General features: G+C 57.9%; 1 protein-coding gene across 1 annotated transcript; it reads left to right on the top strand.

Annotated features, from left to right (window-relative positions):
* Positions 1–3,158: 3,158 nt before the first annotated feature.
* On the top strand, positions 3,159–4,540 carry C1QTNF8 (C1q and TNF related 8). The gene is made up of 2 exons (XM_003790759.1): positions 3,159–3,369; positions 3,990–4,540. Exons 1-2 carry the CDS (start codon positions 3,159–3,161, stop codon positions 4,538–4,540), a joined length of 762 nt encoding a protein of 253 aa, XP_003790807.1.
* Positions 4,541–12,485: the final 7,945 nt, after the last annotated feature.

Below are 12,485 nucleotides of genomic sequence, written 5' to 3'. Positions count from 1 at the left end.
TGGTGGTAGAAGCTACGCACACATAGCCCGACCCTTTTTCACACTCGTACCACCTGCTGGGCTGGGGGATGTGGGGGATGCCTGCTGCACTCCTGCCTTGCTAGGCACTCACAGTGAAGACCTGGCACCCACCAGAGCCCACCTGTTTCCTGGGCACCCTGCACGAGTGCTGAGGTCAGAGGGCCCACCTGATACCTCATCAGCACGAGGTGGAAAGCATAGCTTTCCCACTCTAACCCAACATGGGAGGCAGTGAGGGGTGCTGACGCCCCTGGTGCCCCAGCAGGATGTCCACTGAGGGCCCCTAGGGCATGAGGCTCGGCCTAGCTCCCCGTCGCCAGGGTGATGCCAGTGGCGGTGTCTGAGCCAGGGCTATTTCTGTCCCTGAGATGAGCTCTCCTGCCGCCACTGACGCACCCTCTGCTCTCACTGACCGCTATGCTCTGCCCAGAGCTTGGCTTGGGGCTCCTATGCCCATAGGGGCAATGTGGACACCTGCCCTGATGGATGCTCCCAAGCAGGGTTTAGAGGGACCCAAAGACCCCATCCCAGGCTCTTCAGACCACATAGCTTCCCTGGAAGAGGCCCCTTCCTCCCCCTGGCCCTGTCTTGGGGAGGTCCCATGTTCCTATAGGAACCTTCCCTCTGTTTTTGGGGGGAGGGCATCTCTGCTGGTGTCAGGGAGCTCTAAGGGGGACCCATAGAGAAGGACTCAGCAACTGGAGCCTGACAGGTCCCCACAGCTGTGTTCACCAGTCCCCATCTGCCACAGGGGACACTCTCAGCCACTTCTGAGTTGCCACTGGAAGGGCAGTGACCCTGATCAGGCTGTCACATAGGAGCCCCCACCTGGGCCCTCCAGGGACCTGCCACCCAGCACCCATGGGACTGTGTCCTGGTGTGCAGAGATGGCTCAAGTGGCTGCACACCCTGTCTGGGGACTTGGGATCTTCACATCCCCATCTGTAATCCCACAGCCAAAGCAAGGTGAAGACGGTTGGCCCCAGAGGGGCTGCTGGCCTGAGCTGCTATCTTGTGGGGCCAGTAGCTAGAGGAAGCCCCTGAACCAGCACCAGCAGTCAGGGCCCTGCCCAGCACTCTCACCAGCCTTAGGGAGGCCCCCCCACAGGGCCTGCTTTGGTGTCCTTCCCTCCTTCCTAGCACCAGGTGGAGCACCCAGCCCTTCCCCCTCAAAGCCTACCTTTGGGCACCACTGCCGGAGTTCTCTGCCATATTGGGCACCTCCCCTAGAAGGAAGCCTGGCGATTGCTGGCTGTGTCTCTTCTGTCCAGAGGCCTGTGGTCCCCAGTCCAGAACCCTGTGTGGGCTTCACCTCAGGCTCCCAGAGGATGCAACTCAACCCCCTACCATGGCCTAGGAGGCCCCTGAGTCCTTGTTTCCAGTCACCATCATTGTTGCTGAAAGGGTGGGCCAGCACCACAGCCTTTCTTGGAGGGGTGCCATGGGGTGGTGGCTCCATCACTGAGTCTAACCCTGGCTCCCAGGTGAGGGTTGTTTGCGTCACCAGGTGGGCCAGTGGCCGAGCTGGCCTGGCATGGCACAGTGGTCTTGGTCTGTGCCCCGTAGCCCCACCCATGGCTCCAATCCCTCACCAGGCCCAGCTGGCATAACTGTGACTCCGGCCTCCCAGACTGTTCCCCAGTTGCTGTGTCCCATGCATACAGCAGGCTGGGCTTCAGCTATGGAAGGGGCTACTCACTCTGGCACCACTCCCCAGCCCAGCCACCGAGATAATTGTTTCCCAAACCCGCACAGGCACAGGAGTCTGGCAGGAGGCCCCGGAGCCCCCAGGGCAGGCTGTGTGTAGACAGTGGGCCCTATAGGTGCCTACCCAGGCACTGGCCCCTTGCCTGTTGGTCTTGGACGGACTGGAGGAAGCCACAGGCGCCTGGCAGGCATGAAAGGCTCTTTGACAGGCTGCTGGGTGCAGAGGCACAGGAGACGACCAGGCGGCGGCAGCAGCAGCAGCACTTGTGGTGTGTGACGGTAACAGGGGGCACAGGCCAGAGAGGAGGGTCTTCACAACACTGAGCAGGCTGGGCTCTCCTCTAGACCCTAGCAGAGAAGGAGCCAGCCTGGACTGCCTGCTGGGGTTGGAGAAAGGTAGCTGGGTGCCTGGATCTCAGAGCTCCAGGGCATAAGCCTCCCCAGGGGCAGGGTTCCAGGGGCACACCCACTCCTATTGGGGCCTCCACAGGAAGAGTCCAGGAGAGTTGTGTGGGGTCCAGTGGGGCTGGGGAGACAAGTCAGGGTCTGCTGTGCTCTGAGGGTTCAGGCAGACAAGGAGTCTAAGCCAAAGAAGCTCAGCCCACCTGGAGTGGGGCTCAGACTCATTGTATGAGAGGAAGGAACTTGCCTTAGGCTGCAACCCCTAAAGGCTTCTCAAAGGAGGGGGCCTTGTCTTTGCCCAGAAGAGCAGGTGCTGGGAAGGTCAAGTAACCTGAACCCACATGCCTGGCCTTGTGGGAGACCAGCCCCAGCTGTGACCTCCAGACAGAGCCTTATGGGGACTAAGACAAGCAGGTCTCATGTACAGGGTAAACTAAGGCCCAGGCTGGCCATGGGCAGCTGCTAGTTGAGCTGGGAGGGAAGCCCATCTTGTTCAGGTGGACCCCGGCTGGGTCTGGTTCCCCATCACCCCACCTGGCACATGTGTTTTCAGGGTGGGCTCCCTGGGGTAGGAGGAGGCCTAGGACTGGTGGGCCTCATTTTCCCACTTTGGAGGGCCTTCAAGGGGTAGCCCCTGAAGTCCCCTGCAGGTTTTCCCCTGGGAGCTCAGGATGCAGCCACTTATCCAGTGAGAAAGGGACTGTGCCCCAGGTAGGCCACCCTGGGGTGAGGTAGCCTCTTCCTGGAGCAACCGCTCCCTAAGGGGTCTGCCTGCCCTGCTTTGGGGGTGGGGGGTTGGATGACTGGCCTGCTCCTGAGTTTGGAGGGTTCCCTTGTTACCTGCCAGGTGTGGAGTCCCCAGCTTTGGAGAAGAAGACCCCAGACTCAGAGGTCTGGGTGCCCACCACAGCACCCTTAGGAGGACAGGGAGCTCCAGGGGCAGTCTCCCCCAGACAAGGGGGCACAGCTAGGGCTGCTGTGGGGCAGAGCTGCTAGTAGGGTTGTCTCTTTCTCAGGCTCTTACTGAGATGGCAGCCTCTGCCCTGATGCTTCTGGTGCTGGTGCTGCCCATGGGGGCCTGGCCCAGCCTGGGACTGTCCCGAAGGCCCTGTGTGCACTGCTGCCGCCCGGCGTGGCCCCGGGCTGCTGCCCCCTGCCCATATGCCCGTGTGAGTTCTGGGGACCAGTGGTGGGGGCTGCTCCAAGTGCGGCCCACCATAGACATCTCAATTCTCAAAGGTGAGTGTCCAAGAGATTCTGCTTGTGCACCCTGCGGCTGACACCCTGCTGAGGGAAGCAGGGATGTGGAGCTCAGAGGAGAGGGTGGGGGGCTAGGACACTGAGCTCCAGTCCCCACACTGGTAAGGCTGATTGTTTGGGGCTGCCCCAGCAGGAAGCCTGGCCTGGGGAGAAGGATGTAGACCAAATGGGAGTGCCGAGGCCCTTGGGGAAGGAAGCAGGACCCTTGAGAAGAGAAAGGCCCTGTTGATCTGAGACCTGCAACTGAGGTTGCATTCTGCAGGTTGGGCAGCAGGCTGTGCTTAGGTTAGACTTGGATAAGAACTTCCCAGCCCTCCCATCTGTCAAAGTCCATCTGAGACCCATCTCTGGATGGTGACAGCCTTTGCCACAGGCTTTGGTACAACTGTACTTTTGGGGAATGGCTTCTTACCACCATGGAGGGGCAGTGAGCACCATTTTACAGACAGAACAGGCTATAAGGGGTGAAGGCACTTATAAGCACCCACAGTCAGTGTGACCCTTGAGCTCCTGCCCTTGTCCGCGTACACAGGGCCTGGAAGGGTGGGGTGGCCCTCTGGGCCTGACCCTGACCAGGCCCCCTGTTTGTACCCTTGCAGGTGAAAAGGGCGAGGCAGGGCCCAGAGGTCACCCTGGCAGGAGTGGGAAGGAGGGTCTGCCAGGCTTCCGGGGCCTACAGGGCCCCAAAGGTCAGAAGGGGCAGGTGGGGCCTCCGGGTGCCCTGTGCCAGCATGCCTACGCAGCCTTTTCGGTGGGCCGGCGCAAGGGACTGCACAGCGCCAAGGACTTCCAGGCTGTGCCCTTTGACACAGAACTGGTAAATGTGGACAGTGCTTTCAACCTGGCCTCGGGTCGCTTCCACTGTGCAGTGCCGGGTATCTACTTCCTGAGCCTCAATGTGCACACCTGGAACTACAAGGAGACCTACGTGCACATCATGCTGAACCAGAGGGCCACGGCTGTGCTGTACGCACAGCCCAGCGAGCGTAGCGTCATGCAGGCTCAGAGCCTGCTTTTGCCACTGGCTGCTGGCGACACCGTCTGGGTGCGCATGTTCCAGCGTGACCGTGACAATGCCATCTACGGTGAGCATGGAGACCTTTACATCACCTTCAGTGGCCACCTGGTCAAGCCAGCCACAGAGCTCTAGCCAGTACCCAGAGCTCTAGCCAGTCCCCTTGTGTCACGCCCCAGGTGGACCAGTGTCCCAGTGGATGGCAAGTACAACTGTGCTTGAGTGCAGACTGTGTGAAGTGATGGAGCAATGGAATGTCTTGTATAGCGGGGACAAGCTTGACACACAGCCTGCCCTCCCAGGGCGACACAGATGAAGTGATCACATGGAGTCACACGGGACAGAGGCCTGTGATGCTGGGCGTATGACCGGCGGGGCTGGGGAGGGGGGTGATTGAAGGCCAATTGCTCACCCAGATATTCACCTTTGTGGCCAAGTGGCTGTTCTGCGCATAAAGGCCGTGTCAGCACCGCTGCTGCGAAGACTTCTGCTCATCATTGAGTATTTCCCAGCACCTGCTGGGAGCTGGCAAAGGCAGAGCTGGACCTTTCAGAACCCAAATTCTAGCAGGAAACACATGGTAAATTCCAGAGGCAATAAGTGAACACAATGGCCAGGGCAGGGGTGCCAGCCTGTGGGGAGGCTCATCCTTGGCAGGAGATGCCTGACTGAGCACCAGGAGGCTGATTTTCTGGGGCTCACAGGGTCCACTGATCTGTCCAGAAGGGCAGGGGTGGTGGAGAAAGTGCAGAGCTTGACCTCCAGTCACCCATGTGGATTCCTGTGCTCAGATATGGCTGAAGCTGGGTCCACGTGGCAAGGCCACACTTAGAGCAGTGAGGGTTCCCTATGGGAGTGGTGAGTGGACCATGCCCCTGTCCCAGGCAGTAGGGCACAGAGGGTGGTCACACTTACAGCACTGGGACACTCTGCCACCCTCATTACCACCCTCCCAGCCACCTTCCTCACCCTCCCTGCCCTCACCCCACTCTCTCTACCTTTATTCCTGCTCTCTTCACCCTCACCTCTGCCCTCTGCATCCTCACCACTGCCCTGCCCTCCCTCATTCCCACCCCACCCTCCCCATCCTCCTCCCACTCTCTCCACCTTCACCCCTGCTCTGCCCTCCCTCATCTTCCCTTCATCTCTGCCTCTCTACCCTCACTCCACCCTTCATTCTCCATGCTCTCTCTCTGCTCTCTCCAGAGTCACTCCTGCCCTCCCCACCCTCACCTCTGCCCTCTCTGTCCTTACCCCTGCCCTGCTCTCCTTCATTCTTGTCCCCACCTTCCTCCTGCCCTCTCTACCCTCACCCCTGTCTTCTCCACTCTCACCCCTGCCCTCATCACCCTCCCATCTGCCTTCCTTGCCCTCACCACCCTTACTCTGCCCTCTCTATCCTCACCCTTGTCCGGCTTTCCTTCATTCCCACCTCACCCTCCCCACTTTCACCTCTGCCCTCTCCACCCTCATTCCACCCTCAGCACCCTCTCTCTGCCCTCTCTACCTTCACCTCTGCTCTCTCCACTCATATTCCTGCCCTCCTCACCCTCCTGTCTGCCCTCCCTACCCTCACTACCCTCTCCCTGCCTTCTCCACCCTCACCCCTGCCCTGGCCTCACTCACCCCCTTACCCTCCCCACTCTCACCTCTGCCCTCTCCTCACTCACTTCTGCTCTCCCCAACCTGCCCTCCTTCCATCACTCCTGCTCCCTGACCCTCAACCTACCGTCTCCCCCACCCTCACCCCTGGAGGGTCTCCAAAGGCATAAGCTCCTTGTTCCAACTCCAGGATCACCCCACCATGGTGGTCTACTGATGGGGGAGGGGTCAGCGCCACCAGCCTTCCGGGGGGTGGGATTGGCTCATGGATCTCAAGGAGGGTCTCCCATCCTCACCTACACAGAGTGGGGAGATGCAGACAGGAACTCTGTGCCTTCCCCTGCCACCAGGAGCCCTGGCCTATGGGGGTGGACATTGCTACCCTCAGGAGCCTGAGGGGGTGGCAAGGCAGAGGGGCTGGGAAAGGAGGACGGGGCTATAAGAGGGAAGGACCAGTGGGCATAGACATGCCTGCTGCCCCCCTGAAGGCATAGGTCATGGACAGTCAGGGCCCAGCCTGGCTGCTTCCTCTCATAGTTCCAAGGACAGTGGATGCCCTGCTGGCCACTCTCACCTAGCAAATTTGCTCCTATCCTGGGGACAGAGGGAAACTGAGGCCTAGCCAGTGTCTGGCAACCAGCTGAGCATGTATCCTGGGAGCTGACACCACAGGTAAGGCTGGGGACCCCAGAACAGACCCTGACAGAGAAAGGTGGTTGGGACACTTGAGAGCCGTCAGCTTCTCATTCACTGTCTGTGTAGGGTTTGTCTGCATGGAAGGGGCTCATTCCAGCTGTCCATCCCTCAGCCCAAGCATGTGGGTCCCCCAAGTCCCTCTTGAGAGCACTGGGATCAGGCTGCCACCTGCAACCCCAGATAACCTTCCTTCTAAGACTCCTGTTGTGTGTTGGGGGGTTGCTGCACAGGACCAGGAGGAGTGAGGACGGTGTCCTGGGCTGGTGACACCCAGGAGAGAAGGGTGCTGGAGGCCACAGGCCTGGGCCCTGCCTGTCCCCACTGGGGACCTGCCCCTCCTGAACACTGAAGAGGATAGAGCCTCAGGTGCACTTTGCCCCTTAAGCCTATGTCTTCATCCTGTCTCTGGCTGGGGACACACCCAGGGCACTTGGCAACCAGCAGGAGTGCCACAGCCACCTCAAGTGCTAATGGGCCCTGGCGGCAGAAAGGGCCCCAAACAGGAAAGGAGAGGGTCTGAGGCACCTCCCTCTGCCCTGAGGCCTGGTCTCCCCTCCCATAACCCATGCTGAAGCCAGCCTGGCCAAAGAGGGGCCACCTGGCTATGCATTCTTGGGCCCCCATGCTGGTACAGTGGTCACTTGGCCTCCTTCCTAAGTGAGGAGAACACCAAGGCCCCCACAGCCAGGGCCAGGCTCCCACCACTGTCCAGCCTTCTTCAAACAAAGCCTGTGTCCCTTCTAGCTTGCCCTATGGCCTCAGCACCCCTGTCTTGCAGTGGGGAGCAGAGGGCTTAGGCAGGGTCCACAGAGTGGTGGCAGCAGTGCCCTGGGAGCGCAGGGCTAAAAGCATATCTTTTAGGTCTGGGCATTTGGTCCCAAGGCATGAGTCCAGCTGTCCTCCAGGGCTTACAGGGGAACCCAGAGCCAAGTCTCCCTAGACAGCCTACTTTTGGCCACTGACCAGGAGGGCAGAGCTGGTCAGTTACTTGACAGGGCCACACACCCCTGGCGCTACTGCCTTGGGGAGGTCCCATGGAGGGTCTCATTGGGGCCAAGTGTTGCAGATACTCCAAGAGGCGGCAGCAGTGGGATGGTGGTCCCAGCTGCCCATGCAGAGGGTCAAGCCCCAAGGGAGAGCTGGGTTGGACAGGGTCGGGGAGGCCATCTGAGCCAAGGGAGGATGTCCACTCTTACCCCGCAGCCTGCTCTGCACCAGAGCCAGGCAGGGAGCTCAGGAGCCCCAGACAAGGGTTTCCTCCCTGGCCGTGGGCCAGCTGCCTTTAGGCCTACGGCCTCTGTGATTCCTGGGAGTCAGCACTGCCCTGCAGAATGTAGGCTGCTCTGCAGAAGGGAGGCCTGGAAGACACGGCACCCCTAGAAATCCCAGAAAATGCACTGCAGTAGGCTGGAGGGCGGGGGCTAGGCTTGGTAAAGGCCCAGACAGGACCGTGTTGAGCTGGACCCAGGCTGGGCCCCCAAGAACGGGTGTTTCCATGGCCATGGGAATGAGCACATACTCAGGAGAACATACCCTTGGTGTGGGCAGGACAGACCCTGGAGAGCTGGGCTGGGCAGCACCCACCCAAAGCCTTGGTGCACTTGTGGGGATGTGCTGGGGCCCTGCTGGCAGATCTAGGACAAGGCAGTGGCACCTGCAACCTGCTCACCGTCCAGTCTCGTTTAATTTTAAAAACTGAGAATGGAGAAAGATGAGGTCAGTTCAGGATTCTCTGCAGGGCAACCAAGCGCAGGTCAGGCGGGTGATGAATGTGCTCCTCTATACCAAGTGAAAGACACAGACCCAGCAGCGGCCTTGGCGCTGCCTAGGGCATACACAGCCATCTGGATCCAGATGTGACCCAGCGTGTACATTTCCCCATAAGAGACCAAAGCACAATGCTGGCACCAAGGGATAGCTCAGTTCTCTTTTGGGTGATAGTTTACCAGTGCAGTGAAATTTCAAGAGAAACCTGATTTTAAATATTTAGCCGAAATTCATAAAACATAAAATTCACCATGTTAGAGGGAACTGTTGAGTGGCATTACTACACTCTGCACAACCACCTCCTCTGTCTGGTTCCAGAATGTTTCCATCCCCCCAAAAGAAATCTGTCCCCATTATCTTCACTCCCTGCCCACAGCCTTGGGTAGCATCTGTGGACTTGCCTGTTCTGACATCCCATATAATTAGAGCCACTCAACGCACGGCCCTGTGTCTGGCTTCTCTCCCCAGGCACCCCGTTTGTGAAGCTCATCCATGTTGTGGCGTTTCGGGGCGTCGTTCCTTCTCACAGATGAGCACAGTTCCAGTGCATGGATGGCTGCATTTGTTCATCAGTTCATCCGTTCATGAACACTTGGTTGTTTCCACCTTTTGACTATTATGAATAATGAATGGTATTATGAACATTTGTGCAAAAATTTCATTTTTTAACCTTGTAATGTTGAAGGGAAACCTGGAAGAATGAATCTTGGCTCAGTCTTGGGTGGAGACTTTCTCTAGTTGATATTAAAATGGAGTATGCAGGTCTCCTAATTGATGCAGTGACCACCAGGCAGAGAAGGACAGAATTGCCAGAAGCTTATCATCCCAAGAGGATGCAAGGGCACCAGGAAGGCAGGCAGCAGAGAGGAGGGGGTGGGTGCTTTCCAGTTAATACTCATATCATGTGCCAAGATGAAGTTCAGCTGAATGAAAGTGCTTCCAGCATGATCATCATTACAGATCCATGGCATGGACTTCATGTTCTGTGGCAGCATTGCTCACGATAGCTAAAGATAGATGCCATGGCTTGGAAGTGTCCCTCCAAAATTTCACATCTTGAAACTTTGTGGTCCAACCCCAGATGATTCCACTTTCATGTGGTCCCCGGAGTCATCACAATCATGGAGATAGAAAACAGAGCAGTGGGCCAGGGATGGGGAGGTGGCAACAGGGAGAGGTTGAATGGGGACAGAGCTTGCTTCACTTTGTGATGTTGAAAGGCATTCTGGAGGTGGATGTGGTGATGGCTGCTCAACAGTGTGAATGTACATAACGCCACCGCACTGTACATAAAGATAGTTAAGGTGACAAAACTTCGTTTTATGTATATATGTATCTACTTCACCAGAATATTAAAAATATGTAACGTCGTTTAGCTAATCTCTGGATGGGTTAAGCAGAAAAGTGGAAGAATTTTTCAAGTAGATACATGTTAAGGTCAGACTTCAAAAAAGTAAAATATATTGCTCTATATCAATCTGGAAACTATAACTCAAGACAGGAAGGGCACCTGCTCCAGAGATAGAAAAGGGTAGGCTTCTTGCCCCATAGGAACTTGTATAAATGGAAAACTCGAGAGGAAATAGAGAATTTGAAAGATACAGGAAGGAATAAAAAATCATCTTGGTTGCCACAGACCTGCAGGACACCCCTTCCTCTTGTTGTAGCTGCTGGCATTTCTAGCCACATGCTCACTGCCACTCTCTGTGCCCCTCAGGTGACACATGGGCAGGGCCTGGTTTGGGGGGCAGGTGGACATCCATCATGGTTAGGCTGGAGCAGGACGGCCTCAGAGGACACACGGGTAAACCCACCATCTAGAGAGCCAGGTGGGCAGAAGAAGCAGTGGGACCCTCTCTCCTGACCGTCCCAAGGCACCAGCAGCCATAGAACCCCTGCTTCCTCCAGGGACCCCTTGGCATGGCCCTTTGGTAGGACCCGAGCACCTTTGTGGGGTCAGGGGCCGGGGCTCTTTGGACATCTGCCTCACCCTCTGGCCACCCTCTCAGGCTTCATGATATGAGATAGGGACTCAGATGGAGGGGCCAGTGTCTCCTGTTAGCTCCCACATCTGTCACCTACTCTGAGATGATCACTGACCACTATGAACCACGATTACAGATTCTGGGTGTGTCCAGTCAGTGGGAACCCAGCAGGGCACAGGAGGGAGGGAAGAGAGAGGTGGCTGTGCTTGGCTGGAGGCTCTCCCCAGCCCCTCCATCTTCCTGTGTCCCCAAGGTTGTCAGCCCAGGGCACTGTGCTGCCCACACTGCCCTAGCCCCTCCCTTCCACACTTGCTAGGGAGCCCCCAAGACTGGAAGCTGCCCTGAGAGCACCCCCTGGCTTCTGTCCAACCCCACCTCATCCACCCACGCAGCTCCTTCTCCAGGCCCTTCCTGCCCCTGCCCTGGACCCCTACCTTGCTCCTGCTGGTGGGGCTGGGCTATGAGGGCCTGTCAGCCCCCCACAGCCCAGACTGCACTCCCTTCATTGTGGGGAGGACAACACCCCTCCTGGTGCCTCCCAGCCACCATTCCCAGCCTCCACACTTGTCCTTGCCCCAAGGCCGGATTTCCTGAGCGAGGTCACTCAGAGAAGCAGGGCCCAGTGGCCAATAAAACCCATCCAGGCAGACAGAGCAGCTGCTGTGCACTGGAGAATGTTTGCTCTGTGCACCCCAGCCCAGTCTCTCAGGAAGGCGTCCTGGCCACCCACAGACCCTCACTGGTCCCTTGGTGCTCGATGCAAGAGGGCAGCAGACCCACCAGAGATCCACCTCCTCCTGGGACACTCACCTGGGGGCTTTAGTGTGGGGACCCTGGAGTGTGTTTGTCTGTCCCTCCAGTGTGGCTCTGAGGACTGTCCACACTGGCTAAGCCTGGTCCCCAGGGTCCATGGGCTGCCTGGAGACTTCCAGACAACTCCTAACCCATCAGACCCGGGGGCTTGTCCCCTCCCCCTGGCCACATGCTACATGCAGGAACCTGCCTAGCACCGTTACCCAGCTCCTGACAACTCAACCTCTGCTCTGTCCCTGTGTCCAGTGCCTCCCTTCTCTGGTCTGTTCTTTTCTCTTGAGCTATAGTGAGTGCAGCTCTGTCCTCTCTCAACCTGTCAGCCTGGGATAAAGCCCCCACTCAGGGCAGGACCTGGTGGTCATATCTGCTCCTCTCTCTTGCCCCGAACACCCCAATGCAGAGAAAGCGTGTGGCTTTGCTCCTTTGCCGCTGAGCCTTTACATGGAGTTCCCTCTTCCTGGAATGCTCTTCCAGGCTGACTGGATTGCCACAACCAACCTGTGCTGGTGCACATCATTATCTTTCTGAGGACACATGTGCTCTGCTTCAGGCATCAGCCAAGCCAGGCTATGGACAGTAAGAAGGGACACAGGTCCAGCTGCCGGGGTCACCATGTAAACTTACTGTCCTCCTAGGCCAGCCCAGCAGGAGTATAGCAGGGACTCTTGGAAGAGCTTGCCATCCAGTGTTGGTGTGAGGCAACCGTCAAGTCCAAGGCCTGAGTGTGGAGGTGGTAGTGTATGGCTGGGACCAGGCAGTGGGAGCCTGGCAGGGCTGCAAGGCTGGGGCCCACACAATGGGGGAACAGGGTCCCTGTGACCAGGGTCTGGGCAGGCCCTAGGACTCTAGGCTGGATGAGGTGGAGGCAGGGAGCCTGAGAATTGGGAGTTTGGGGGCATCTTCACCCCTAGTGGGCAGTGGGGCTGGCTAGGCACTGCTGGCAGTTGTCCTGCCCACACAGCACGCTTGGTTGGCTTGGCCTTAGGGGGAGAGCAGGACCTCAAATCGATTGGGAGAATTGATCCAGGCAGATTTCTGAGCCATCTGCTCAGTCCCCAAAGTCACTCTAACCAGGTGCACTTTGTGCCCAGATTCTAGGGCAACCCAGTTGCATGGCAATTGGCTCCTCCTAGGGCCCCGTGTACCTTCCTGCAATGCTAGACCCCTAGGGGGTGGGTTTTGTCACCAATTCCTGCTGACTCAGATGAAGAATCTTG

The sequence above is a fragment of the Otolemur garnettii genome, unplaced genomic scaffold (genome assembly GCF_000181295.1).
Source record: "Otolemur garnettii isolate 467f Iridium unplaced genomic scaffold, OtoGar3 scaffold00044, whole genome shotgun sequence".
Lineage (NCBI taxonomy): Eukaryota > Metazoa > Chordata > Mammalia > Primates > Galagidae > Otolemur > Otolemur garnettii.
Note: the sequence above shows the minus strand (reverse complement) of the source record. Positions and strands in the feature narration are given on the sequence as shown.